The 27,958-nt window shown below is 39.8% G+C and overlaps 3 protein-coding genes across 11 annotated transcripts in view; all 3 read right to left on the reverse strand.

Annotated features, from left to right (window-relative positions):
• The window catches only part of ppp1r13bb (protein phosphatase 1, regulatory subunit 13Bb), a 36,939-nt gene extending 21,481 nt beyond the window's left edge, over window positions 1-15,458 (reverse strand). For all 7 annotated transcript variants that reach the window (XM_049590856.1, XM_049590851.1, XM_049590854.1 and 4 more), the window contains exons 1-5: window positions 15,085-15,458; window positions 14,676-14,848; window positions 3,118-3,265; window positions 1,713-1,832; window positions 809-879 (exon numbers count right to left, since the gene is read on the reverse strand). In XM_049590856.1, coding sequence (XP_049446813.1) covers window positions 809-879; window positions 1,713-1,832; window positions 3,118-3,265; window positions 14,676-14,684 — 348 coding nt within the window. In that variant the 5' untranslated portion in view covers window positions 14,685-14,848; window positions 15,085-15,458. The remainder of the gene's footprint in view (window positions 1-808; window positions 880-1,712; window positions 1,833-3,117; window positions 3,266-14,675; window positions 14,849-15,084) is intronic.
• A 1,377-nt stretch (window positions 15,459-16,835) lies between these two features.
• Window positions 16,836-19,686, reverse strand: LOC125897257 (adenosine 5'-monophosphoramidase HINT3-like). The gene is made up of 5 exons (XM_049590447.1): window positions 19,548-19,686; window positions 19,352-19,469; window positions 18,155-18,224; window positions 17,894-18,020; window positions 16,836-17,483 (listed from the first exon to the last, which is right to left on the reverse strand). Exons 1-5 carry the CDS (start codon window positions 19,632-19,634, stop codon window positions 17,436-17,438), a joined length of 450 nt encoding a protein of 149 aa, XP_049446404.1. The 5' UTR covers window positions 19,635-19,686; the 3' UTR covers window positions 16,836-17,435.
• On the reverse strand, window positions 19,633-27,182 carry LOC125897256 (adenosine 5'-monophosphoramidase HINT3-like). Of its 3 annotated transcripts, XR_007450402.1 has the most exons (6): window positions 26,999-27,182; window positions 24,240-24,357; window positions 23,908-23,977; window positions 22,720-22,836; window positions 21,826-21,934; window positions 19,633-19,758 (listed from the first exon to the last, which is right to left on the reverse strand). XR_007450402.1 is itself a non-coding variant. In XM_049590446.1 (5 exons), exons 1-5 carry the CDS (start codon window positions 27,098-27,100, stop codon window positions 21,901-21,903), a joined length of 441 nt encoding a protein of 146 aa, XP_049446403.1. In that variant the 5' UTR covers window positions 27,101-27,182; the 3' UTR covers window positions 20,514-21,900. The 3 variants fall into 3 exon arrangements, 2 of the variants coding, with proteins under 2 accessions (XP_049446403.1, XP_049446401.1); XM_049590446.1 differs by lacking the exon at window positions 19,633-19,758 and having other exon boundaries at window positions 20,514-21,934; XM_049590444.1 differs by lacking the exon at window positions 19,633-19,758 and having other exon boundaries at window positions 20,514-21,934; window positions 22,710-22,836.
• Window positions 27,183-27,958: the final 776 nt, after the last annotated feature.

Genomic DNA, 27,958 nt, shown 5'->3' on the forward strand with positions numbered 1-27,958 from the left:
CCAGTATCGACAGATTTCCAGCTTGATCGGCCATGACCTGTGACTAGCAGGTTGCTCTTAGATATAGCAGATTCTGTCCCAGCTCTGCACACTGTTTATCGTCCACAGAACGAGGCTGCATGCCAACATTTTGAGGACAAAATAAAACAGGCTGCAGTGAGAGTCTCTCTCCATGGGATATTTAAAAATAGCAGGTTTGTGCATTTAGTCCTTCTAAGACAAGCTCAGGGGTTTAGTGTTGCCGGAGCACACAGGAACGACGCTCCTCTTTTCTTTTCTCTGAGTGAGGATTGGAATATGTGCAGTTCACATAACGCGGCCAAAATTAATATACATAAACACTTGAAGATCCACTCATTACTTAAAATGTCTGTCATATAAAAACTAAAGTAATGGTCAGAGTTGTCACAGTGACATTTAAGCGGTGCTGATGGATTCATGTCGTCAACTCATACATTGAGGAACATTACAAGTTAACGTTCCATCTTAAATGTTGCCAACAGTCGGCCCAGAGAATTAAGTTAAACTTAACAAACTTAACAGTGCAATGACCCTCTAAAATAATGAATGCTAGTATCTCAAACCCTTACAAAAAAGGACTCCAAAAAGAGAGCAATTTAAACAACTTCTCAGTCAATTATATGTTAATAATCTAATTATGTTTCATGTCTTCTTTGTCTCACAGTATAACTGCCCTCTCAGTTGGGTTTCTTCTACATATAACTGAGGGATTTCTATGGACGTGGTTTGTGCTGTAAAAGTCAATTTCTAAATTAACATCATTTAGATAATGCTAATTAAGTCTCACCCCGTTCTCATTGTGCTTCTCTCCAGTGTTTCCACTTCTGCGACTCGTCTGATCCTGAGACTGCTGACTCCCTGCAAAAAGAAACAGTCGCCGTCACAAACACAGGCAGGGCAGAGACACACAGGCGTGCACAGACGAGCGCGCACGCACGCACACACACTTGATTCGGAGGCAACAACCATTGTCAGGGATAGTTTGAAAATTCACTGACATGATTGCTCATGACAGAGGCATTTAAGAACTGGGACAGGCACTGCTGACTAAAGCCACCTAACTCAAACTTTTTTATAAGACAGGCTTGATGGGAAGATGAGAGTGAATGATCTAAAGCTTCACAGCAAATGATACAAAACTGGCCACTTCTGTTATGCATCTGAAAATCACCGCATAGCTCGATGGTACAAAAATACACCTTTTTGCCAAATTCACGTCGACTGTGGATCAGCTCAGGATCACATCAGAATAAGTCTCTCTGCCACCTGTTAACTGTGTGTGTGCTGTCTACACATGTGCACTGACTTCAATTAAATTCCAGCATTGGCATTAATGTGTCTCAGCGATTCTCTGATCGTGGGCAGAGCTGGTTTCACTGAGCAATTTTAAGCCTGGGTGCATTTTATACGTGGCTCTACTCCACCCAAACTTAAATGCAAAACAATTCATGTCAATGCAGTGTCTCTTTGTGTGTGTGTAAAACTGGGGCGATGATTTATTCCTCTGGCATACCACATCAAGCATCAATTAAACTTCAGGAAAGAGAAACACCAGTGTACATAGCTGAGCAGCCAGCCAGAACAGGTGTCAGGAATTCCCCGACAACCCTCTGCTCCACCCTCCACCCTCCAGGTAGCGACTACACAGAGCAGAGACACCTCCAGACAGAGGAGACGGCGACAATACTTACCTTGATCGCTGCTCTCAGTTGGTGAATCTTCATGCCGGAGGAAGAACTTGACTTCTTGTTTCCGAGGCCCCCATTTCTGCAGATGTTCATACATCATGTGCTCGAAGGGGATCGCTCGCTCTACAGAGACAGAAAAGTTATGATTAGTTAAACATATTTATCTCATTTATTTCATTTTTTATTAATCTTTATTTAACCAGGAAGTCCCGTGAGAAAGAAATCTGTTTTACGAGGGAGACCTGGCCAAGACAGCACACCAGTTACAGTTTTAACAGATTCACATAGCAGATACGGGGAAAAAAACACAAGATGATGTTCAAACCAGCTCAAATAAAACAGCTGCATTTCTCAGTTACCTGGACGTTTAATACTGCTTTAAGTTTTCCAAGGACACTAGATAATAAGCCATATAATGGAAACATCTGATGCGACACATTTACAGAGCTGCTGTACGACTGATCGTGTACTGTATTATTGCAGTGTGTACTGAACTATCCCACAATCCAGGTGTCGCACTGCATGCCAATGCAATCTTGCATTAGGAGTGGAGGATGTGCGTGTTTGGTGTTAAAATTCTGATAACTACAGTAATTAAAAATTATCACTAAATTGTGTCTTGGCAGTATTAAGGTTTTCGTTATTAAAACAAGTGATATACTGCTATAAAAACTGGACTTGAAGGACAACTATGTGTGCTAAAACTTTTTCATATTTCAAGAGAACGCTGCTCTGAGGGCAAAGAGAGACGAGAGACAGAGACAAAGGGGCAGACGGCCGCATTGTCGGGCACAAGCTGAACATGATTGCATAACGTGGGTTAATAAAGCCCTCGGCTGGGACGCTGTTTTCAGCAGGGGAGTGGCCCCTCAGCAAAAAACGCTGATAACACCGGGTGTGTCAGCACGACTGTGGTGATGGGAGCAAACCGTGTGGACCGAGTGGAATCCGTTGTGACAGTGCTGTGGACTGTACCAACACGTAGCCCTTTTCTGACCTACAGATGTACACTTTAAGTATGTTGTTGAAGCGTGAGGTATTTTTGTTAATAACATGTTTTTCTTTCCTTTGCAGGTGTGAAACTTTTGCCTTGTTTGTGGCTTCTCAACTATTTCCCTTCGCTCAGGTATTCATGCATAACCCTGCTTGGCACCTGAGCTTTCTTTAATGAAGCACTTGTTTTTACATTAATGAGGAGGGCTAAAGGCTCCTGCTTTATATAATTAAATTCTTGCACATTTAAGTGAAGTGTCAAGCTCAGTGATAATGGAGTTTCAGACTCGTGCAGTACTGATGACACCCACTTTAACAATGCAGAACACCGAGTACTGCAGCCCACAAGAAAAAGTAGCGCTCACCGCTCTGAACTCTCACACTAACAAGCAGCACAACCACAACCAGCTCTTACCGTTGCCTCTCCAGACCTCAGCCAGGTGGCAGCCGGTCTCGCCGGGCTCTTTGCAGAACTCGACGACATCGCGGCATGTCGTCTCAGGGGTGATGGGCACCTCAGTCACGGCCTGTTCCCCATCGCTGAGGTACACCGTCAATATCATCTGAAAGAGGAATAAAAACATAAAAATCATAAAGAGGAACATAAAACACAGCAGCAGATCAGACTGGCAGAAATTAACTTACAAATAGTATGACATGAAATGTGTTCTGTATTCAAATATCCAGAGATGTACAATAAATAGAAAACATGTATTTGTCAGATGTTATGTTTTAAGGATGAAGCTTAAACCACTCTTAGCTCAGCCTGCTGAGGCGACATTTTGCCATCCACCAGCACAGACTGTTAGTTTGAGCTGCTGGTGAACTCATGCCTGTGCCTGCCACACTTGTGTTTACTATGATTAGAGCCTGCCATAGCATTCAATATACACTCAGCCTGGGAGTTAAGACAGCAATACAAGCCCCCACATGCTTCTGTGTGTATGCTCATCGACCTAAAATGGAAGGAGTCTCTGTTTGTCTGTTTGTCCCTCAGTTTACTTGACCATCGTTCTTCTGACTGACTTCATACTTTCACACACTTTTTTTTTTTTGACTTTCGGACAAATAGGTCAGAAATCTACTTGCCCATAGTCAATTTTTACTTGCCCCTACCAATAGTTTTATTTATTAGTGGTTATCAAATAACAGCTCAATGTGCTTTATGAAAACAACCCAGTTTTATCCACCTTGCTCTCATATTTGTCACAAACTACACAATACAAAGTTGGAGTTCTGCCCATATCCTCTCATGCTAGCCAACTAAACTCCTGTTTCCAGGATGATTAAAATGCTCACTTGCACCTCAGCATTTTCTCACGAGTGCCCAATCTGTACTGCACGTGAGCAACCCTTAACAGAGATGATAAGGAAGCCATATGGCTCACTCCTTAGCTACTTCCATCAGAAGCTGCATAAAAAAACGTTGTGTTCAATTCTTGTGAGCTGCTAGATTTCCTAGCCAGACTTGGCATTTTGATTCCCCCGGGCAATCGGGCAACCACAAGCTCTTGAGATCTACTCATGCTCAGTAGTAGTGTGTTAAGTACAGGCTGTGTAGTGTATTGAAAAACGACCCTTACACTGCCGAAGGGCATGCTGGGTACAGCGTACGCTCGCTACATTCAGTTCAACAACAGATGAAGAAAGAGAGACCAGAGATGTTACTTTCCAGCACACAAATACGAGGCTGTAAGCAAATCATATACTCTTGCATTGCTAGGTTGCTAGGGGACACAACTATGTCATGGCAGGTGTATGGCATGGAACCCAAGGTGGTGCATGTTGAGTGTGGTGATGGGGACGGATAGATTTTATCAATACGATTGGCATCATTCATATTGCTTACTGGTCCAATTCTTAATGGATTCCCTTATTGATTCCTGATTAATTTTCTTTAAATTTTCTGATTAATTTTCTTTGTGGAGAAAAAGAACATGTTTTAAGTGTCAACACAACTGCTTTATTACCTTTGAGTGTGAACACAATGTAGAAACAGAGTAGAACAAAGGCATGCATGTGACTCAGTCTGTCTGTCATCATCTAAAATGTATGATATGAGTGAATGTTTGCACAGACTTCATTTTCATTTAGGTTTGCTATAAAAAAAAAAACCTGCTAAGTCTGTCTGCGTGACGTTAATGTTATTATAATAGGATATTTACCCTTAGTAATGGACATGCTGCTCAGTTGGGAACCAGTGGCAGTCATGCATACAGTGTCAAATACATGGCACCCGTCACCATGTTGTGTAGAAAGATGTTTCAGCATATTACTGGTGTTTCCACCCTTACTTGAAATCATCCTTTTACAGACATTAAAACAGCACTGTTGTCATCTTTCTTTGTGGAATGAAGCCTCATGTCATTCACTCAACAGTTTCTTTCTCTCCGCTATGACTCCTTTTTGTTGCAAAGTTCTAGCAGCGTGGACGCATAAGTTTGACATCATTGTTCTGCAATGATAAAAGGAACTGATAAGCTCAGAGACATGTGATTCTGATGGTTTTGAACAATTTGGAAACAGTTCTCAACTGGAACCGGATCTCGATTCCCATAATGGGCCAAATGTGAAGTTCTTGGATGAGCAGTTCTTAAAAAAAGCTGCGAGTAGCAATACCGTAGGTTCAACAATCGTTCAGTAATGAACAGGCACATTTCAAATGGCCACTGCACTAGTAACAATACAAGAAGTAAGAGCAGAGATCACACACTTCTTTTTAAGTTTTCAACAAATTACTTTACTGACATTCTGAGTCAATGGATGTCCCAGGAAACTGCAGCTCTATCCTCAATTCAATCCTTAATACATCCTCCTAAATGTGAGCTACTAAGTGGATCAATGTAATAGCATAGAGTCAGAAGGCAGGACAAGACAAAAGCCAGGTTACAAACAGCTCTATATCATCACAGTGTGTGTAGATGAACAGTGTATGGCTTCTCCTCGCGTCATGACACATGCAGCCAACTTTTGCCAACAGGTGGGCAGGGAGCCCCAAGTTCTCATGGCATAGGGGGAAGCCAAACACTGTTCATCTGCACACACTGCGATGACACAGAGCCGATACAAAAAAACCCAACAAAGTTTCCCTTTAAATGAACTTCATCCTAAATGCACCATCTTCACGGAATCACCGGAGAGGGTTCAGAGGGCTCCTTTTTACCTACAGCTATCAGACTGTACAACACTCCCTGCTCAGCCGACTAGTAGGCTGAGAAAAATTGTAGCTGCAGTTTATGACCTTTGGACCAATCCATATGGCTTTGCCTGCATGGTTTGTGCCTTCAGCTGGAATGCAAGAGCTGATGAATCAACCAGCTGATTGATAGAAAATCAACACAGTGCTAGGGCTGAATGATTGGGGTAAATATCTAATTATGATATATATTATACCAATATTGATTTTGTGATTTAGACTGCAATTTACTGTAAAATAAACTCCAGGCCGAGTTGGTGGTTCACACAGTATTAAACTTCTTTCTAGAACATCTTTAGCTGACAAGTATAGGGTAGAAATCTTGTTAATGACAGCAATTTGGGACAGGTAAGTTGCAATGGCCATTGTTTTAGCATTTTAAGGACTTCATAATGGAATTAACATATAATTTATATCATGTAATTTTCCGCCATCAGCAAACTTGCATATTTGCTCTATGTGCACTATATCCATCTGGAACATAGACTATTCATGGTAATACAAACCCCTTGGACTTTTTCATGTTTCACTGTTTGACAACATTGAAGCATATTGGATGTAATAAGTTTTTCCTTTTAGAGTAATCAGCAGACAGACCCTTAAATCTCAAACTAACACACACACACACACACACACACACACACACACACACAAATGATTTCCAATGCATGTCCAATGTTACCCCCAAAGGAGGAAAGCTGGAAGAAGGCAAAAAAAAAAAATCCCCACATCCAGATGGTCCAAGCTGATAAAAACATATCTAAGAAGATTCAGTGGTTGCAAAGTATCGACTCACTGGGTTAAATACTTCTGTAGGGCATTAAAAAAAAAACACTGATCCACTTTGAATTTAAGATGTAAAATTGGGGAAAATTAATTTTCACAATTTGACAACTCATTTTCTAAGTAAACAACTATTTGGATGATGAGACGTCTCGGCTGAGTAAAGCCAAAATACAGGATGAGAGGAGCAGTGGATATGATGTCGTCTCAAGTGCCCCATACACACTGAAGAGAGACAGTTACGCCATCAAACTCATTATGTTGACAAATATTCAGTTTAATTAATATGATAATGTTTCCCATCTGCTCAGTTAGACCAGATCACATTAACTTTGACTTCTTTGCTCTTTTAATCTGTTTTTGGGAGATGACAACAAGGCAAATGGATTGATATGAACTCTATATCCACTGTTACAGCACATCTACATGATGTGTTTTCCCTCCTGTCAGATTTTCATTGTTTTCCGTGGCACAAAGCACTCAGGGGGGCTGAGGTGTGCCTTCCTGTTTCATGTGACAGGCCCTCACTTTTTGTGTCACTACAGAGAAACAGGACTGTGAAGAGATCACAAGATAAAGTGCAGGGAGCCAAAATGGAGACTATACCTACAACAAAGCCAAGAGTTTGGAGGGATATTCAAAATGAAATAAAAAAAATGCTGGCTGTGTTTGAAAAGACAGAGTTTATCGTGGCCTTCGTGCAATTCAGATGCAAGTTCAGCGAGTTCTCAGTAAACAGAGAAGAAAAGGGAACTCCGGATTCCTTAGTATCAGCAGTTTGCTTTAAATCTGCTCACCTTTCACAGATTGTTTTTTTTTTTTTTTTTCACAAGTTTTACCTGTTCAATGTAAGGATTTGAGCCAAGGAAACCAAATACTCAAGACTTAAAAAGAAACATTACTCACACCACTAAAGTGCCAAAGAAATACATTTGAAGAACTCAACAACAGTGTCTCTAAAGAAATCCTGACCCGGTTACTCAAGATAATCCACAGACCTTGTTGTGAGCAGTTTCATGTTGGAACTATTTTCTTTACACTGAACTACACCTGGCAACTGTATCACTGCGCAGAAGGAAAGTGCATCTACTCAAGGACGAGAGGCATGTGCTCATGACAGTGTGATGTAAACAGCCGTTAGCTAGCTCAGTGGTGCTAGGTGAACTAGTAGTAACTCCGAATCCAGAATTACTGTATAACAACGCAGAAGGAAGCGTGCATCTACTGCTAGCTCACCTAGCACCACTGAGCTAGCTAACGTTACAGCTCTGCAGAGGACAATGTCGTTGATGTTTACATCTTGCACTGTTTCGAACATGAGCCTCTCCTCCATGAGAAGGCAGACATCTCTGTGGCTGATATCTCCAAAACTCGGCAACACAACAAACAGGTAAGAGGAAGAATATGTATTTTTGATTTCTGGATTGAACTGTCCCTGCAATTTATTTTACATATGCATCATTTAGTTGGTGCTCCACTGCAACATGCGATTCAGTATCACTGATGTATAACCGTATGTGAGGCCTCAGGGTACAAACATAGCGCTACAGTAATTGTCAGCACATGTCATCTAATATCTAAGTTTAGCCGCTGAACCACCTATAGATTATTACTCTGGGAGTTTCTCTGAGACAAAGTGACTCACCCTTTGTAATAATGCAGCTGTGTGATTCATTGACATTTTCTGCAGCAGCCAAACTGAAATCACTTGTGCCTCTGCGACTTCACTCAGCATGATCATGAGCCTAAAAGCTCTTGTTTTGGCAAATTCAGAAACTATGTATGATGGAAAGGTCCCAGAGCTGTGGCAATTATTCTTAGGAAACGCTGTCGATCCATCTATGATTTCATGTTGCTTCCTACAGTGTTATTATTCCTGACAGGGTAGTAATGGATGTCATTTTTTGGGACTTTATCTGCAAGAACATTAAGATTGAAAAAAAAGAAATGGGGGAGAAACTGAAAGGAAAGTGTTTTAAGTAAGCTGGAGACTAGTTATTTCTACATTTTACTGATAGATAATTACTTTGCTAATCCCCCAAGGGATATTGGAGAGCTACCAGCTGCATAATAAGACACAGCATAGTACAGGAGACAAAACAGTGAACACAAAACAGCCCAGTGAGGCCAGCAACAACATCAATTTGAATACAGATAAGACTGGTGCCATTATTTGAATTAAGTCTGGTGCATCCTTATTTACATTTACAGTTGTGGTGAATGTAAGAAATAAAACAGCAAAGAAAATTTAATGAAATACTGCCGTGATAACATGAAACAGTCATCATAATCTGCTGTCCAACTATCAAAACAGTATTTTTGATATGACCTACATGCTGAATATCCTTCGGTGCATGTCAAAAGAAACCTTCAATTAATTAGGACACACTCTTAACCAATCAAACGACACAACTAAGGAGCAAATTTGGGCCTAATTTAAACTGTTCACAAAATCCAACGCTGCATATACCTCCACATTAACAGAAATTATGTGAATATACATTCAAAGAGTGACAGCATAGCAAATAGAAACCCCAGTGGTCCAACCGACTGACCATCGGAGAAATACCAACCGCCCTCACTAAGTTGCGTCTGCCCATGGTCTTGGCTCTTTTGACCACCCTCCGCTTCCTCCTGATCTCCTTCTTTGGTGGCCGGTGGTGCTCCTTTGCCCAGATGGGGTTTTCCTTGGAGAGGCTAACAAGGCCGCGTAACACTAGAGTCACAAACCTCTTCATCATAGCACTGCCTCTCTTGCAGGCATGAGACTTAATTGTTATGCCATCCCGAGCAGACCTCTGAAACCGACGGCGGGGCGTGCATTTGAGAAGTGCTGCAGAGGAGACTTGGGAGGAAAAAACACTTGCTGTATGTGTAATTCAGGGAGGGAGGGGGGCGCGAGAGAGAGCCAGAGAGAAACAAACAGTAAGGGAGAGAGAGAGGGAGTCACAGGGTGGTGGAGGAGGGTGCCGACAAGTCCTTCTATTGGAAAATCATCCCGGGGTTGTGCCAGTGGCTGCAATGCCACAGACTCCCTGCTGATGAGAATACTTTGGCTACAGCTGTGACTGGCAAAGGGTCAGGGCGCCATCATGTATCATGCATCATGATAGTCTATGAGGGGCTGTGCATGTAGAGAAACATACAGTATCCATCTTGCCTGATGCCTAATGCTACAGTGGGCATCATCTGGAGACTGTGGCATTTATCATTTAACTCCTGTGAGGGGAAAGAGGGATGCTTCACTGGCTGGCCTGATCTGTAGCAGGATGATTCAACAGTCCTTTCCTCTCACAAATCCTGTCACTCAATTACTCACAAAGAGGTAGCCACAATGAAGAAGAAAGCTCGAGCAGAAAATTGCTTTCTGAAAGCACAAACTCGGCTGAAAACTTCCACAAAAGCCACCATTTAAGACACTGCCATTAGGCTTGGACTGTGTCATGGCATTACGGTATACCAGGGGTAAATCCTGACAGTATGGTTTCTCAATACCATCAAAAAAAAACAGATGCTCCTCTTTCTATTAAACCGATACGGAGATGCTGTATTAAGGTGCTGCAGTGTACAGAACATGCTGACAGACTGTGAAACTGGCAAGTGGGGATGACGTTACAGGACTACTAAAGGCGGCCAGGTGCAGCAGAGAGAGACAGCGGGGAAAAAACAGCGGTAGAAGCAGCATATTTTCACATCTAACTCAGTTTATTTCAACCAATTCAGTTGATGATTGTTGGAACAATGGAAAGATGGTTTTGGTGAGTTTTATTTTGTTTCTGTCAAGGCTGAATGCAGTAGAGGCTAAACCAACGCTTTAAGCCACTGAGATGCTGCACCGGGATGACTTAATTGACGCGCTGACTCAAACGATACCAACAATACTCAAAAACATCCACGTGCAACAAGCTGCAGGAGTCATAAACAGTTTTTACTTCCAAGTGAAACACCTGACCAGACAGAGAAAGGTTCCTACCATATATAGTGATGACCGCTAATTACCCCGCGAGACTGATAGCCAATACAACATATACACCATACAAAAAAATAATTCATGCATATTCTGCTCCTACAAAGGCACTTAACATTAAGATAGTTAGTCAAAGAGCGAAACTTTAATTCAGAAAGAATATGGCTGTATTTTTCTGTTTAATAAGTTAAACGGGTACAAGTCTATTTCTTTTATATATATTTATATATATATATATATTGATATTTTGTGAGTCTATTAGACTAAAAAACGAGAGCTACGAGAGCTTGCAGAATGACAGTGGTTGATAGGCTAATGGTGGCCAAGAGGAAAATTTTCAGATATTGCCCAACCCTTGACAATGTCATACATGCCACAATGACTTCTATCACCAGCAGTTCAGCCTTTACTTTTTTTACCTACTCAAATACTGTCATATACCTTATACCTCTGTCAAAATGAAATGCCAGAAAGGTATTTAAGTATGAAAAATATATATCGCCCAAGCCTTATTGCAGTACAAGAAGGACAAATTCAAATCCAAAACTTATTTGCTGACATTATGACAAAAAATACACTGTACAGTAAGGGAATTCTAACCCAACATGAGCCTAAATGTGTGGAGCAACTAGGTAAACAAACACAGTATGATCAGTACTAGTCCTGATTTTGCATCACTATCTGGTCAGATACAAACAGCTTAATCATAGCTAAATCTAAGACAGCTATCCACTAAGACGCAAGGCGGTCACCTTTGACATTCTTGACTCATATAAAGAAGTGTTATCTAGACATTTCATGCAGCAAAATATGCAAAAAAAACAACACTGGAATAAAAAGGCACTGAACTATATGGAGGAAAGATGAGGTAATGACTGCAAGCTCTTGATAATTACCGTATTTACTTATCAAGGTCAGCAAAAACTATCAAGGTCATCTCTACATGTCGTGTGATATGCCTTGTGTTGGCATGTGTGCTGTTTACATTAGAATGTCACCAACGTTTTAGTCAACATGGTGCCAGGATATTTTTTTCCGCACCAGTATAAAACTTGGGCGCACAGCTAAGCATTTTTCCACAGTTCCTATGCAGAATTTGAAGGGGAAAAAAAACTATGCTGAGATATGTTCTGCTGTCATTTCTGGTCATGCTGCTTCTGTCAATCTGCTGCTGTGTCCCACACATACACAGCAGCAGTGGGCCAGGTGCAATGAAGATAATGTCGAGGCTTATAGCAGTTTTCCCTACGGCAACTGACCAGCAAGTTTGGAAGAATAAGTCCAAATGGACTCAATTCCAAAGCATAATTCCACCACTCTGGTGTGGGAACGTTGTGAGCTTAAGCTAAATGACAGAGGAAAGTCCATTAACGTTAACGAGCCTGTATGTCGACCAGCAAAGGTTTATTTATGATCTGTTTATTTGGGATATGTTAGTGTTTTTTACACATCTGCCTATTTTTGAAAATTAAACGTTCACTGAACTATCAACTATCAAATTATTTTGCATTATTTTGCTATTGTATTATCATGATACTAGTGGTATAAAAAGGCCACAAAATAACAATAATACAGTTTACTGAAATTATTTCTGGGACAATATATCGTCCACCAAGAATAGTTATCTTAACAGGGCTAAATATGTGGAACAACAAGGCTGTTTATGCATCATACACGCATAAGATGCACCGGACGCCAAATGTAATCATATTCCCTTTTGCTGGACACTTGAACACACATGTCATGCACACACAATGTTTCAGATCCAATCTTTGAAAAGGCTTGTCTAAGAACATGTTCTGTTATTTGGCTGCATTGCAAACTTCCAGTAGAGCTTACACATCTAGTAGCTATCAAGCACAAACTCCTTTGATGATTCATATTTTTATCAGGAAATGTACTTGCTTGTTAAAGTGGAAATATAAATGTGGACAGAGGTATGTGAACATATCAGGTCCCTACAAGATTTAACCTGCTGCTCAAAGAGGATGTGTCCCTCTGAGTGAGAGCTGACTAATGTGCATGAGAGGGAGAGAGTTTAATTAATAATGTATGCTCCTCCAACCAATAAGAGAAGAGATCTAGTGGTTTTAAACAGGTGGTAGTTGTTAAATAAATCAATAACTCGCTGTTTCATCTGGCCATAGTGAGTTTGAGGTAAAAGGTACAACAGTAACAGTCTATATTAACATATAGAGATGTACTGTCAAGTGAAGGGTGCTGTATGGTATATGGCTTAGCTGATGTCATTTTAAAACCAGTGTACCTTCAGAAATGGTCAAAGCGACAATAAGATGCAATGTTTATATTTCCTGTAAGTCACGCTCGGCCCAGCTCCACTGTGTGAGATTAATGCCACTTGACAATCTACTCAGCTCAAAAGTTCCCCTTAACAACAGAGCATTAGTCGACGCAGCCACACAGACCTAGATCTGCCAAGGTCTCATTGGCTGCCGGAGTCACGCGAGACCCAAGTGCAGGGCTGCCTCTCTGCTCCACTGGCTCTTTGACTCTGATAGCATGTTGGTGCCACAGGGTACAAACGTCTACAGAGGCTACCATCGCAGTCAATCCTGAGAGCTCGACGGCTGCAGCGAACGCGGAGTAACTTCTCTGTTACCTTGTACTCCTGAAAACTCCCTGAAGTTGGCGATAGACAAAACATAATTGTGGTACTGTATTTCCAACCAATGCACCATCATTCAGACTGATAACAAGCCAAGACTGAATCACCTCCATTTAGGATGACACCACCTTACTGTAAACTTATCCTGCACCTGAGTTCATGTTCCCTTCCCTGAAGGCCCAAAGGGCTGCAATCACATTTCCCACAATCCATCACTGCATTCTCAGCATGAAGGATAACAAAGAGGTCCCAACAAAGCACGACTCATATAGTGTTGCCATTCAGGTATTCTTTTCTTTGCAACACAGAGCATCTTGAACAACAACACTGAGGAAAACAACAGAATGAAAACAGTGATTTAATAAAGCCTACTGCACCTACTCGTTTAAATATCACAATCGTTTTATTTCAACCCTATTCAGCACTAATTCCATATTATTATAGAGAGACTAGAGGGTGAAACTTGAGCATGCATGAGCCTAATATTTTTGGACTTAATACTTCTTAGACTGTATGCACATATAATGTGAATTATTTCTTCTGTGTAATCTTTGAGTAATCCAATGTCAAAGTCCACTTAGGGTAAGAAGAATAAGCCTCTTTTTCTTACTTTAACGTGGGATAAAACCCATTTCTTCCATAAGTATTTAATGCCACTGATAGTGCTGGACTTAGTACTTCTTAGACTACATGCACAAATACTATGAACTACTTTTATTGTGTCATTTTTGAGTAATCCGAAGCGTTCCTTCCACGCACCAATTCACTATTATCAAAGAGAGAGAGAGAAGAGGGTGTGAGGTTTTCCTGTCCTATACTGAATTAAAGGAGTGTAATTCTACTTGTTTATTATTCATGTATTTACAGGGAAACACACTTGATTCCTTATGCTAAAAGCAAATAAACTTCACATACATGACAATCCCTATCTATCAAGTTATGACAAGCCCTGTTTGTGTTTACACTTCCCCTTCCTAATGTCATTGTAACCATCAACATGACAAATGTAAGTTCTGCAGCAATGGCATGGGGCTGATAATGTACAACAGATTAAATCACAGCAGATAAAGTTAAGCTTTTCCTTTCTAGGATGTGATGTCACTCACAGAAAAGCTTAGCGGTAGTGGGAAAGGCAAAATGTTGTGTACATTTGATGTCAGAGTCAAGCTGTGGTATTCATGTTAATCTGCTACTTTTATATTTTAAGCCTGGGGAACCACATAACCAACATTTTATGAATCAGATTCCCAAATGCCACAGAGCAAGATTAACAGATGAAACTATACTTGTAGAGAGCAAAGACAGGTTTGATTTGTGCAAACATGAGCAGTCCAATTATTATGAGTAACATATTGTCAAAAACATTTTTATGGCAAGAGGGCAGGGATTGTGTGCACTCACCGGCATCATATTGGCAGCTGTAGCAGGTCAAAACCAGGAGTGCATGGGCAAACTGACTGACGGCTCACCCCCTTATCTTCAATGGCACCACCGTAAAGTCAACCAGGACCCACCGTTGCTAGTTCTGGGCTCTGGTTACTCCAATGTGACAACCAACTGGGCCTCAGTCCTCTCTGTAAACCAAAACTGTGGAGTTATTTCCAGCCCTTAAAAACATTGTTAAGTAAAATGCCATGTTAACAGCCGCTAACGTAAATTTAAATGGCCCAGGCGTGGCTCTGTGCAGCTGCTACAAACAAGCCGACGGTTAGCCAGGCAGCTAGCTCGCAAGGCAACGCTGAGACGACTCAAAGCAAATCACACGTAATAAATTAATATTAATACGTCATAACATGTTAATAACACTCACCAATGTCAGAGACAATTCATTGTTCCGGGGAGTAAATCTCAGCTACGCTACTGTTGAAGGCACGTAGCTAACCGCACCAGCTGTCAGCCAGCCAGCTAACGAGCTCTGTATTACGGTGCTAGCAGTGTTAGCTGGTCTCACAGGCGGCTAACGGACGATGTGCACGGCGATCTCTCCGCTCTGCTCGGTCCTTCCGCGCGCACTGACTGCACATCGGCACGAGCTGTCGATGGAGGATGCTTCAGGCAAACAGAAATGAATAAACATCCATCCAGAGTGGCTAACTCGTTTTTTTACGGGCGCTATGAATCATCGTTAGCAGGCTAGCAGTGAAAATACAAATAGCTGGGATCCAGTTGTTGACGGCGCGAGGGGCGGGGCTACACCGCAGCAGCGCGGCGTCACGTCAACGTAGAATGTCAGGAATGTAACGTCACAGGCCAGGATACCGGTTTGTCAACGGCTGGTTTGATTTCAGCTTTCTCCAGCTAACAGAGAGTGTCCAAAAATGAAATAAAAGACGTATTATATCATAACTAATTCAACATATTTGTATATAGTCTTTACAGCGACTCCACACACCGTTTTAGTGTGATAGAGGCTGCTGATTACATATAGATAGGCTCAAGATCCATTATCGGACAGGTATCATTATCTATCTATCTATCTATCTATCTATCTATGTGTCCAGTTCTCTTTGTCCAAGTGGTGTTGCTGTCCCCAGCTGAACAAGGCTCACAGGCATATTCAGGAGTGTGGGTGGAAAACTTGTTACCCAGGGCCACAATGGCACTAATTACCAAGTAATTATTGCCATTTTAGTAATGGCACTAATTACTAACTCATTAGTGTCATAGCTAAATTAAAACTGGCTGAAGAAGTCAGTTGAAAGACTGAACTTTGTATCTCCTGTTAATGCAGGAGAAGTAGATGCAGAGTTTGCCGGATGTTAACATGTCCAAAGGTGATAACATGCCAAATAGGTAATTTAGGTAAGTGAGACAGAGAAGCACTGAGTCTGAGAGATTATGTCATTTGTTTTGAGTGTGTATGAAAAGTTATTCCAGACTCTGACTTGCAGTTGATGACGGATGTTTTAGTTTTGGGCCCTGTTTCATAATTTCTGTACAATAACATCTGTATGACCTACAGTAGATTCCAAATATGAAAATGCTGCATCACGGCAGGCTGGTGTCAGACTGAAAATGACCAAAAGGCTAATTTTTGACATCTCTTATTTTATTGTTTTTGAATAGTAATAAAAAAAAAGGGTTGAGGGTCAGTTTATGAAGCCCATAGCGTGTGTTGTCCCTCTCTGTTATTTAAGTTTTTTAAGTTTAAATTTGAAATCTTTAACCTGACTCTTTCTCCTTGACTGCTGTAACACTGGAATTTCTCAATTATGGGATCAATGAAGGTGTATCTTATCTTATCTTATCTTATCTTATCTTATCTTATCTTATCTGTCCTGCCCCACTGTAAAACAAAAATACTGACAAGAGTTGCAAGCTACACCACTGACATCTAGTGGCTGACAGAAAGTTGTGAAAACCAGTGATGCATCTTGAGTCACTGCTGATAACTTTGTTTTCTGAAGATGAAAAAAAAAAAAAACCTGCCAACAAATCCTTCAGATATCTACGCACCCACTGGCACACACTGTCAACCTGGAAAGCGCTGACTGAATCCTGACCAGTAATATGCAACCTTTGAGACCTTTGTCATAGATGATCCCACGATTAAGAGCTTCTCAAGATCTTTTATTAAAGTTATATATAACATTACATTTGTATTAAAAGACAAATTGCACCCCAGTTCATCAAATAAATTATGACACAAAGATATCAAATGCATAAGCAGCTGTTTCAATTGATGTACTTCATATTAAAAAGACAAGTAAACATACAAAAAAAAGTGATTGTCCATCGCTGTAAATACTGACTTCATATGGCAATAAAAAAGAATATAATGATTTCTCATATGTGACTTTTAAACAGTACATATATGTGTATATATAATAGTATATAAGACATGTGTTTTCAGTCTTCAAGGTTTAAATCTAAATAATTAATGCATATCCTAAATTCTGTAATTCTCTCCTCATTGCATAACTTGACATTTAATAGGACTAGAATGCATTTTAAAAAAAACTTTTATCACTTCCACCTGAACAAAAACAGCCCTTATTCCACTTTTATCCACGACTTAATCACCAATACATTGAGGAATACACGTCATAAAATGTCAAGTCAGATGGACGGTGATTTGAAATTCTTAGTGTAAGGGGATTCCAGTAAATAACCTGTCAACATAAAAAAAGACAGTTGCAGCTTCAGACTCTTTGTATCTCTTCATCTGACCTTGCCACGAGTCCTCAACTGAGACAGCACCTTGTCGACCTGCAACAGAGCAGAACAAAGAACTTATACACAGTATTCACATTATTGTACTTAAGTGTAATAATAATAATAATAATAATTAAAACTGCTTATAAATGACATTCAAACATAAAAATGTATATAATATTTGAACAGTGTACATAACAACAGATGTACGAGATGTTATCACGGGTGGCTCATTTCTGATTTTGACAGATTGAAGTCATCACTGTAGGGAGACTCAAGTATGGCATTAAAACAATTGCTTCATTTTTTCATGGGTCAGTCATTGGACATCAAGGTGCTAATTTTATTAACAATTTTACATGTTCTTTTATTATTATTTATCATTGCAAACAGCTAAATTTATTTTATTGGCACGCTCAAGTCTCCACAGGTAAATGCATCCATCCATCCAAGATATCACTCACTGTAATGAACCAGTGAGACTGTGGCCCGTAGTGAAGCTGCGCCTTGAAGTTCATCTTACTGGCTGGAGCCAGAGCGTGGAGGTGGAGGTGGGGAACAGATGAGAATGGAGGAATGTGAAACCCCATCCTGTCAGTGCGGGTGTGAAAACAGACACATGAGCATAGGTTTGCAAAGAAATGATAAAAAAAAAACAACTTGTCATTCCTCTGAAGCAAATGAAGTCACAACTCTGATGATGTCATCTCAGAAGACTGACTCACCTGACGTCACTCAGGTCGCCGACTTTATTCTTCTCTAGTACACTGGTAGCCATTTCTATCATCCGCTCCACTAGGAACAAACAAATCAAATTAGTATGGTTCCATCATACAGCCTAAAAAGTAAGGGTACCATCTAACCATGATAAGGGACTGTTCATTACTTATGAGAGGGGAGAGGGTGGTGCAAAATGTTGCAGGGATGTCAAATATTTTTTAAGCACCGGGGAGGGACTTGTGTTTTTTATGGTATATTCTGCTGAAGCGCGCACACACAGTGGAGGATTTGCATTTCGTTTATGAAATCAGCTGTTTCAATTCAATTCAGTGGAACTTTATTTAACCTGAAGGAAATTCTTGTGCCAGAGAATGCTTCAAATGACAGTGGCACTAACTACAGTAACCACGACCTAATGTTCACAACCAGTAACAATCAGTGGGTTTCCTGGGTCAGGGTCACTCACTGGGCCCAGTTTTAGCACAACAGAGTATTAAACATCTGGCAAAATATACAAATATATGTGTATATGTTTGTTGGTGTAATGGTGGAAGGCTTATTTATTTCCCCCGTCACTCAGGGAGGCTTTAAAAACAAACACAAAAACAAAATACAAAGTCACACCTCAGCCACCCCTCTGCTCTGATAAGTAAAGAACAGTCCCTAAGTAGACAGTCAGATCCAAAGTACAAAGTTTAAATTTGTAGTTAAAGGGAAGAAGAGTGTGTAAGAGTTCAGGGTATTCCTGTTCCAGAGGACAGTTTATTCACATCAGAGAGGATGATACCTGATGTCTGATGTCTGATGTCATGTTTAGCCTAATCATGATCTCTTTGGAGACAATGAATGAATGAATGTTCATATTATAATAGAAAAATTATTCATCTTTCTAATGATTTTTCTAAATTCATTTTTGATTATTTTGACCTTCTATATCTTTTTCCTCTTTACTCTTCTCTGTATCTTTTTTTAATGCTAAACAAATAAAGCTGCCTTGCCTTGTCAGTGTCTTAAATTCACAGTTACATGAATTTAAGGATTTTCTCTCCAGTTTCTAGCTCTGACTGATGGTCCCAGGCAGTATTTCCTGTAATGAATCAATGGCTGCTGACTCATCTGTCTCTATTGAACTCTTACCAATACTGACCTGCTAACAAACAGTGAAACAGACATGTATAGATCATAGTCCGGGTCTTACTCACCCAGAGGTATGTGATCCCCCTGGAGACATTTGCAGTTGTCAATATGAGTCCTGGGAATAACGAGGTAGTGATGTATGGCTCCAGGCTTCATGTCACGGAAACAGAGCAGCTCATCATCCTGTACAGAGACACAGAGGCTGAGGCAGGAGTTTACACTGTTTACTTCCTGAACATGGAGGAAGAGCCGGGTACTCACGCTCAGCAGGATCTCTGTGTCAGCCTGGTTGTTCACTATCAGGCAGAAAGGACAGTCTTCGCTCCCTGAAGCGTCTTGAGTCCCCATTATTGTCTCTCAAGTTGTGTCATCACTGTAGTGTTGAGGCTGAATACCTTTGAAGTCTGGGCGTGTCTGCTGTCAGGAGTCAGGACGACCAGCTGCTGACAGAGCTCATCGAGTCGCTCCAATGCTGCGTTCATAGGGAAACACGGAAATTCCAATGTCAAGCTACTCAACTATGAGCTGTCAGACATTGCATCCGTGTAAACCAAAACACTGGTCTGTATTAAGCGGTTAATAATTACTGGAAAAGAAAAACTTCAAACATTAAGGCTGCTACCCTGTGGTTCATACCATATTTACACATTTTTTAATCCTTGACACTGCATTATTGTCACGCCAAAGTGTCTGCTTCATTATTCTCCACCAGTAAAATGAAAACACTGTAATATATGTTGGACACGCATTCCTCAAACTTATGTCAAACTTTATGGATTTTTATTCCTCACTAAAAAAAAATTAATGAATAGAATAAAGCTCTTTTAAGAACAGACCAAACTTCAAATGAACTTTGCTAAAAACATACCCTGATAAAAAAAATCACAACACTGACAGTTTTGGGATTTTTATTTTGCACAAATAATTAACAAAAACCACAAGAAAAACTCTGGAGTGCATTTAATAAAAACCTGCATGTCTTTGGACTATGGGAGGAAGCCGGAGTATCAGGAGAAAACCCATGCTGCTACAGGACGAATATGCAAACTCCACACAGAAGAGCATCATAAGGACCTTATGGTGTCAATAATGTATCTCTGGTACCTTCTCTGTCACACAGATGGCTCTTGTGTAACTATCTTTACTATTTCAGTTGACATCAATACATGGTATACATTCTCAAAGAAATGTGTGTTTAATTCAATTACCACAAACTCAGTGAGTGACACACAAAACATGGAGGCACACAGTATTCTAGTGTAGGAAGTACACAAGTTTGTTTCTGAGGCTTATAATGAGTTTGTGGTGGTTATCATTTTCACATGACTGTGTTTGTTTTTCTGGTTAATTTCAGAAATTTTGGAAAATGTGTTCAAGGACTTTCCAGGATGTATTTTGTAGTAATAAACAGAAACTCTCTTCAATCCCAAAAGGACAGATTGTAGTTGCACACAAATACACACAAGTACACACAGTACCATGGCATTTAATGGAGTCAATCCATTTTTTTTCATATATCACCAACCATTACAGTATAATTCATTTCACACTTTGCCACCATACATACATTCATACACACATTAAAGCTATAGTGCGTAACTTCTGTCGCCTCCCAGCGGATAAAGCGTTATTACAACAAATAAGCCGACACTTCCATGTACACAGAGTAACACTGTACACAAAGTAACACTCGCCACACACCGTGTACACAGAGTAACACGTGGCGAACACCAGGCTGCTATCATTACATTACGTTCATAGCACCATTTCCAAGAAAATAATAAAGTACTAGGTCCAGTACATGTAACAGCAACACATACTACTCATAATATAATTATAAACCAAGTCACTTACTTATCCTACAGCAGCAAGGCAACATCCGTATCTGCCCTCAGCCCAATTTCTTCCTTCAGGGCTCTCCACCAAGGAAAAGCGACGCCAATACAAATCCTTGTTTGCCTTCTCCGTCGCTCACTTTCCTTCTTTGCTAATAGACCTTCAGCCGAACGTCCAGGCTTTTTCTTTGTGTCTCGGCTGCTTCTTTGTTGCTTTCTCTTTCTACCTGCGCTCTACCTCTTGCTATGAGACTCTCCGCTCTTCCCCCCTCCCTTCTTGTTGTGAGGAAGCATTTCCTGTGCGGCAGCACGGGAATGTCGCCGGTCGACACGCATACTAAAAATGATATATATTGAAAAATACCACGAGATGTTAGAGGAGCCGATCGGCTGATCAGCATTATGTCATCTCCTCTAGTAGTGGCTTGGGTGAAACGGACATTTAAGGACACGCAGAAGTTACGCGCTATAGCTTTAAGCCAACAACAAACAGTTCATACAACTGTTAATCAGCACAGACTGTTTGCTGCACACAGACATTCAGTGTGGTCATTGTCTCTACAGTGACGCTTCAGTCCTTTGGATTTCCTTTAATATCTAATTAATTTACCTGCTTCATTATCTCATTTACCGACTCAGTTCCCAGATATTGCTCTTGACAGTTCATGATGTTGTCGTGCACAAACATGGTAAACAAAAAGCACCTCCTGCACATGGCTCATTCTGGTTCAGAGACTCCTCTGACATGTTCGTTGCTCCTCTCTTCTTGACTGGTGGAGTTATACCCTTGAGACGCTGCCGAAGACTGCTTTCCTGTAAAGAGAAAAACATTCATGGAGACAGGGCAATGAAAGTCTCAAGATCAAGGGAGAAAGTCACTACGCGTGTTTCAGAATCTACATTTACATCTGATGTTTAGCCACAGGGGTTCAGTGTTGCTGGAGCCCACAGGAACAACGCTCCACAACGCTTTTTTTTCCTCAGAGTGAGGATTAGAATATATGTCATTCACATAAACGCTTGAAGATCCACTCATTACTAAAAGTGTATGTCATATAAAAACTAATGGTCAAAGCTGTCACATTGGATGGATTCACGTCATCAACTCGTGCATTGAGTAACATTACAAGTTAATGTTTCATTTTATAGTTACAGTTTTCTAATAAAACTCTACACAGTATGAACAGTGGCTACATGAGCCTCAAACCAGCCACAACTCAGCCCTGAGCAGAGTGACCGTCCTCTACTGACCAATCAACAGACTGCAGCGTTCACAGCTCCACCTTTTAGTACCAGATCTGTGTGCTAGGTACCCCAACAGAGGGCGGACCAAAAATGGGAACGGTACAGAACAGCTCCATTGGTACCATCCACAACTTTTCACAGTGGAAACGGAATAAAGGCGAACTGAACTGAATCGTACCGGACTGCTTGGTGGAACCGGGGCTCTAGAGCAGATTTCTAGATTACTATAAAAACTCTGAAATTTTCACTTTGCATATTTAACACTACAAGGACCCTAATATTATAAGAGAATTGTCAGGAGTAAGGAAAGTGGTATGGGGGATTTCTAGTCTTCAACACTCACAGTAACAAACCTAAAGGACCTTGGAATGAACTTAAACTCCAGGTACTTGCAGATTTTACTGGCCGGGGCAAGCACATGGAGGTGGAGATGATCAACTGAAGTGTAGGGAGGTTGGTGGAACCCCAGCCTGTGGAGAAAACACATCAATGTAATGATAAGCACACTGACAAGCAAATAAAAGTACAGTTTTGGGGTGGCAATTTCTAGTGGTTGTAGTGATTATGATGGTAGTCAGGTGACTTAGTGTGAAGGGTGAGAAAGTCTGGATGAGAAGTAGTTGGGGTGGATGAATGGGGTCAAAAAACACAGGACTTAGATCCAGGAGACCACTAATAGTGATAAAACTGAGTTAATTGTCAATGGCACCAAACCCACCTTAGCAAAAACTGACAGTTTCACACTCGATATTGATGACCAACACATTCTCCGACCTCGTCACATATCGACATTTGGTCAAGGACTTTCCACGTCCACATACGACATGAAAGGTACCCTAGGTGTGTTGGTTGTTGAAGTTCTGGGACACCGTGTCAAGGTCTGGCTGTTACATGCTTTATCTTCTTTCAAGATACACTACTGTTTTCACAGGAGATGTATCATTTACATACAGTCTCTTTCAAAATAAACGCACTACGTTGGTACAACACCGCGAATTGTAGTTTTTTTCCTTCAACAACTAATTCACATGGTAAGGCTTAGGAAAGCCTTTTGGCTTTAGAAGCTAACAGGATGCTAACACTGCTCTCTTGTATGAAAGTCAGTGTTTGTTGGACCCATCCACCCCGGTCAGACTTTTGCCACCTTAACTTTCATCCTTGTCCCGCTGCGTTTCCCCCTGATGCTGCCAGGCCCCGTTAAATTATAAGGGCAACTGGCCGCATATCATGCTGATGTTCAAGGACCCTTTTTATCGTTGGTTTATGATGCCGCAAGTCACTGCCCAAGTCCTGGATTTCGATGACTTCGGAGTGAGAACAGGCTCTGATTATTTCTTAGTTTCCCCCTTCTGGAAGGTTAAGAGTCCGGGCATCATCCTGGACAGCACTCTGTCATTCCAAGCTCACATCAGTCATGTAACTCAGACTGTTTTCTTCCATCTATGCAACATAAACTCCCATCCCTCACACCGCACAGTACCGCCATTCTTGTTCACACACACACACACACACACACACACACACTGCCTGTCTTTATCTACCTCATGTCATTTATATCAGTGATCCCTTGGTCGTGTAGGACAGCTCTCCCCATTTCAGCCATCCTTTCAACTGTTAGATAAAAGACTCAGTTATTTCTTTGTAAAGACACAACATGATAAAACCTACAGGCAGCATGAAAAAGCTTAAATATCTCCTTATTAATAGTAGTAGTAATATTATCATTAGTAGTAGTAAGAGTAGTAGTAGGCCTACTGGCAGCAGTACTTCAGTAGTTTTAGTAGCAACGATAGTAGCTGTAGCAGCGCAGTAGAAATAGTGGTTCAATGGTACTTGCAGTACTTATAATTTGTAGTGATCCACTATAACTGACCGAGGCCGATGTGTCCCTGGTGCAGCGAGAAGCAGCTGTGTATGTGCTCTATGGGTACGACCAGGTAATGGTGAGGAGCAGCAGGCCAAATGTCTCTGAAACACACCAGCTCCTTGTTCTGTCCGAGAGGATGGAAACAAAGAGATGAAACAAACACATGTTAACCTGTTAACAGGCCAGTGAATGCAGCATTGTTAAAAAATATTTGTATGTAAAAGTTGTGTGTGGCAGGAAACATAAATGCATTAAGGCACTTCCTCCTCCACTGCGGGGAAAAGACTTTCACAATAATTTATTTTCATACTTAGACCCAATTTTTTTTCTCATATACTAATTTTTAAACATATTCTCACTAAGGATACACCGATACATCGGCTGGCTGATATATCGGGCCGATATTTGAGTTTTTTACTTGTATCGGCATCGGCCGATACGCATGTGGGTTCGCGGATTTATTTTTCCCTGGCATGATTTACAGACAGGCATCCACGGGCAGCTCTGTGTTGCCGGAAGACCCTGCAGCGCACATGCAGCGAATCCTACTGTGTACAGTAGTTGTTGTTTTATTTATGCTTCAGCTTAAATATTTGTTTATTTTATAAAGACATTACTGGAAGATTTAAGAGCACTGAACTCTTTTTTATTTGAATGTATAATAATAATAATAATAATAATATTCTACCTGTTCTACCTCAACTTTCCATCTTGTTTTAGTATTTTTTACTGTTCAATAAATGTTTCTTATTTTAAACTTGAGACCTGTAATATTTGTTATCATTGTGTCATTTTTTTGATGTAAATTGAGGGAGCAAAAGCAGTATTGGCCCCAAATATCGGCTCAAGAAAATCGGCAGTCCATAATCGGTCATCGGCTAAGGGTGATGGAAAAAAATCGGTATTGGCATCGGCCCTAAAAAATCCATATCGGTCTATCCCTAATTCTCACTCAGTCCTTCATACATTCTACTCTTATTCATATATATTTTAACTAACACATTCATGTTTATTCATACATTAAACCCTCAAATTTCTATATTTTCAAACTTATATTTCCAGTGTATATTTTTACCCATATTCATACATTTTACTCTCTTATTCAAATTTATTTTAAACACATTTATACATTTATTCATACATTTAACTCTCAAATTTATATATTTTCAAACTCATATTTATACTGTATATTTATACTCACACATTTTCACTCTCATATCACAGCGGTACAATTTCACATACACATTCATACATTTTACTATAATATTCATATATTTTAACTCAAACATTTATACTTTTTTTTCAACATATTTTCACTTTCATACATTTTCCTCTTTTTATATATTTATTTTAACTAACACATTCCTACATTTTATTAATACGTTTAACTCTCACATTAATATATTTTCAAACTCATATTTATTCGGTATATTTTTATGCACACATCCATACATTATCACTCTCACTCTCTCTGTTTGTACAATTTAACACACACATAAATGCATTTTACTCTCATTTTCATAGGTATTTTAAACTAACAGATTCATACATTCATTCCTATGTTTAATTCTTAAATGTATATATTTTCAAATATTTATACTGTATACTTTCATGCACACATTCATACATTGTCACTCTCATGTTTGTACAATTTAACACATACTTTTATACATTTTACTCTAATCTTTACATATTTTACTCACTCCTTCACACATCTAACCCTCTTATTCATATAGGCTATATTCTTAACGAACACATTCTTAAGTACACTTGACTCTCAAATGTATATATTTTCAAACCTATTTAATACTGTATATTTTTACTCACACATTCATACATTTCACTCTCATTTTTATATATTTTTACCCACTCCATACATTTCACTCTCTTATTCATATATATTTTTTTAACAAACTCATTCACACGTTTATTCATACATTTGTCTCTCCTTTAAATATCTTAATATTTTCATATCTAAACTGTATATATTTTCACCTACACATTCATACATTTTTCTCTAGTTTTCATATATTTTAATTCACATCTTTATACATATTACACTTTTTTTTCCACTCAGTCCTTCATACTTTTTACTTTTTTCTAAACTTTTTAAATTAACATTAATACAGTTATTAATACTGTTAACTCTCAAAATTACATAATTTCAAACTCATATTTATACTATATATTTTTTCTCACACATTCATACATTTTACTCTCTTACTCATATATTTTCTAACTAACCCATTCTTACATTCATTCATACATTTGACTCAAGTATCTATCTATCTATCTATCTATCTATCTATCTATCTATCTATCTATATTCATTCGCGCATTCATACATTTTCACTCTCATATCTGAACTGTATATTTTCATGTACACATTCATACATTTTTCTTCTTCTATTCATATATTTGAACACACATTCATAGCTACATGTTGCTCTTATGCACATGCAGTCAATGTACAGAATTGAGTACATTAATATTATTACTAAGATATAAATGTATTAAGAAAATTTAAGTTTGTCTTAATAAACTACATGTACAATATGATGTAGGAGAAGAGCGTATGTTTGTGTAAGAGAGAGTACAGCATGGATGTATAAAGGGAACAGATAAAACCAGAAGCAGAACACTTCCTAAGTTTAACCAAAACGTGTTCAACCCACAACACAGCTGACGTAAAAGCGTAACATACCGTAAAGGAAAGGTGAGTTGTACCCACAGTTTGACAACTGTACCTTTAAAAAGTATCTTACCTTTTTAATGATTCGCGTTTCTTTGTCTTGCTCGTTGGCTATCAAACAGAAAATACAAGTTTCATCAGTTTCTTCATTTGAGTCAGGTTTGTCTTCCGCCATGTTTCCAATGTTTAACTGAAAAGTGTCGGTTGTGTCTGTTTCAGGTCGCTGCTGGGAAACTTCTCTGTCATAGGCTGGAAACCTGCCGGAGACCGTCTATGTTTGCGAAGAGATATCACTCGGTCTAGTTTCCCTGAGCCCTCACACCAAACACTGTAGGCATACAGTTGCCATCTCTCTACTGTCTGTACAAACATAAATAAAAAGTATTTCAAGGATATTGCAGAGGAAGAAATGCAATGTAATGAAATGTAGATAGTTTAAGTTTTATGTAGCTTTGATAAAAACTAAAATTATTTTCTATGACGTAAGCCAATCAAATTTAAGCTATAAAAACGTGGTGCCTGAAATCAGAGGTGGAGTGAAACCTCTTGCTCTTCTATTCTTCCTTCCTTTCAATCAATTTAATTTAGACCTGAGTGTGAGTCAGTTACAATCTCCCGAGTGTTTCATCTTCTTAATTATGGATCTTTGAGGGGGTGATGACTTCCTCCTATTGTGTACAGATGTCCCTCTGTAACTTGATCACAGTAGGTTACTCAGTCACACAGTAACAAGACACAATGAGGCCAGTGTTAATCATCGGTAAAATCAATTGTGTTAAATATAATCTGGACATTAAAGGGGAAGTTGGGTATTTTTCAACCTGGACCTTGTTTGCTCACGTTTGTGTCAAAGTGACTGATGGAAATAATACTTCTTGAAATCCATCCAGTGTTGAGTGAGACTGTAAAAATATACATCCACTAAAAGTTCTTGTTTTTGACACTGCCAGGCTCAGGTTGTTATTAAACTGTCTGACATTATGGAAAGGACCCCTGCAGAGATACACCTTTCTGGTAATGAGTGAGATCCTGT

The sequence above is a fragment of the Epinephelus fuscoguttatus genome, linkage group LG11, assembly GCF_011397635.1.
Source record: "Epinephelus fuscoguttatus linkage group LG11, E.fuscoguttatus.final_Chr_v1".
Lineage (NCBI taxonomy): Eukaryota > Metazoa > Chordata > Actinopteri > Perciformes > Serranidae > Epinephelus > Epinephelus fuscoguttatus.

What these genes read in the sequence shown, in the direction of transcription:
- LOC125897257 (XM_049590447.1), bottom strand. Translation starts at nt 19,634, where the DNA reads ATGGGGACTCAAGACGCTTCAGGGAGCGAAGACTGTCCTTTCTGCCTG. An exon ending in GGCGACCTGAGTGACGTCAG is followed by an intron (nt 18,021 to 18,154) that starts GTGAGTCAGTCT and finishes CCGCACTGACAG; the next exon opens with GATGGGGTTTCACATTCCTC. An exon ending in AGTCTCACTGGTTCATTACA is followed by an intron (nt 17,484 to 17,893) that starts GTGAGTGATATC and finishes GCTCTGTTGCAG; the next exon opens with GTCGACAAGGTGCTGTCTCA.
- LOC125897256 (XM_049590444.1), bottom strand. Translation starts at nt 27,100, where the DNA reads ATGGCGGAAGACAAACCTGACTCAAATGAAGAAACTGATGAAACTTGT. An exon ending in AAACGCGAATCATTAAAAAG is followed by an intron (nt 24,358 to 26,998) that starts GTAAGATACTTT and finishes CCTCTCGGACAG; the next exon opens with AACAAGGAGCTGGTGTGTTT. An exon ending in CCAGGGACACATCGGCCTCG is followed by an intron (nt 23,978 to 24,239) that starts GTCAGTTATAGT and finishes TTTATCTAACAG; the next exon opens with TTGAAAGGATGGCTGAAATG.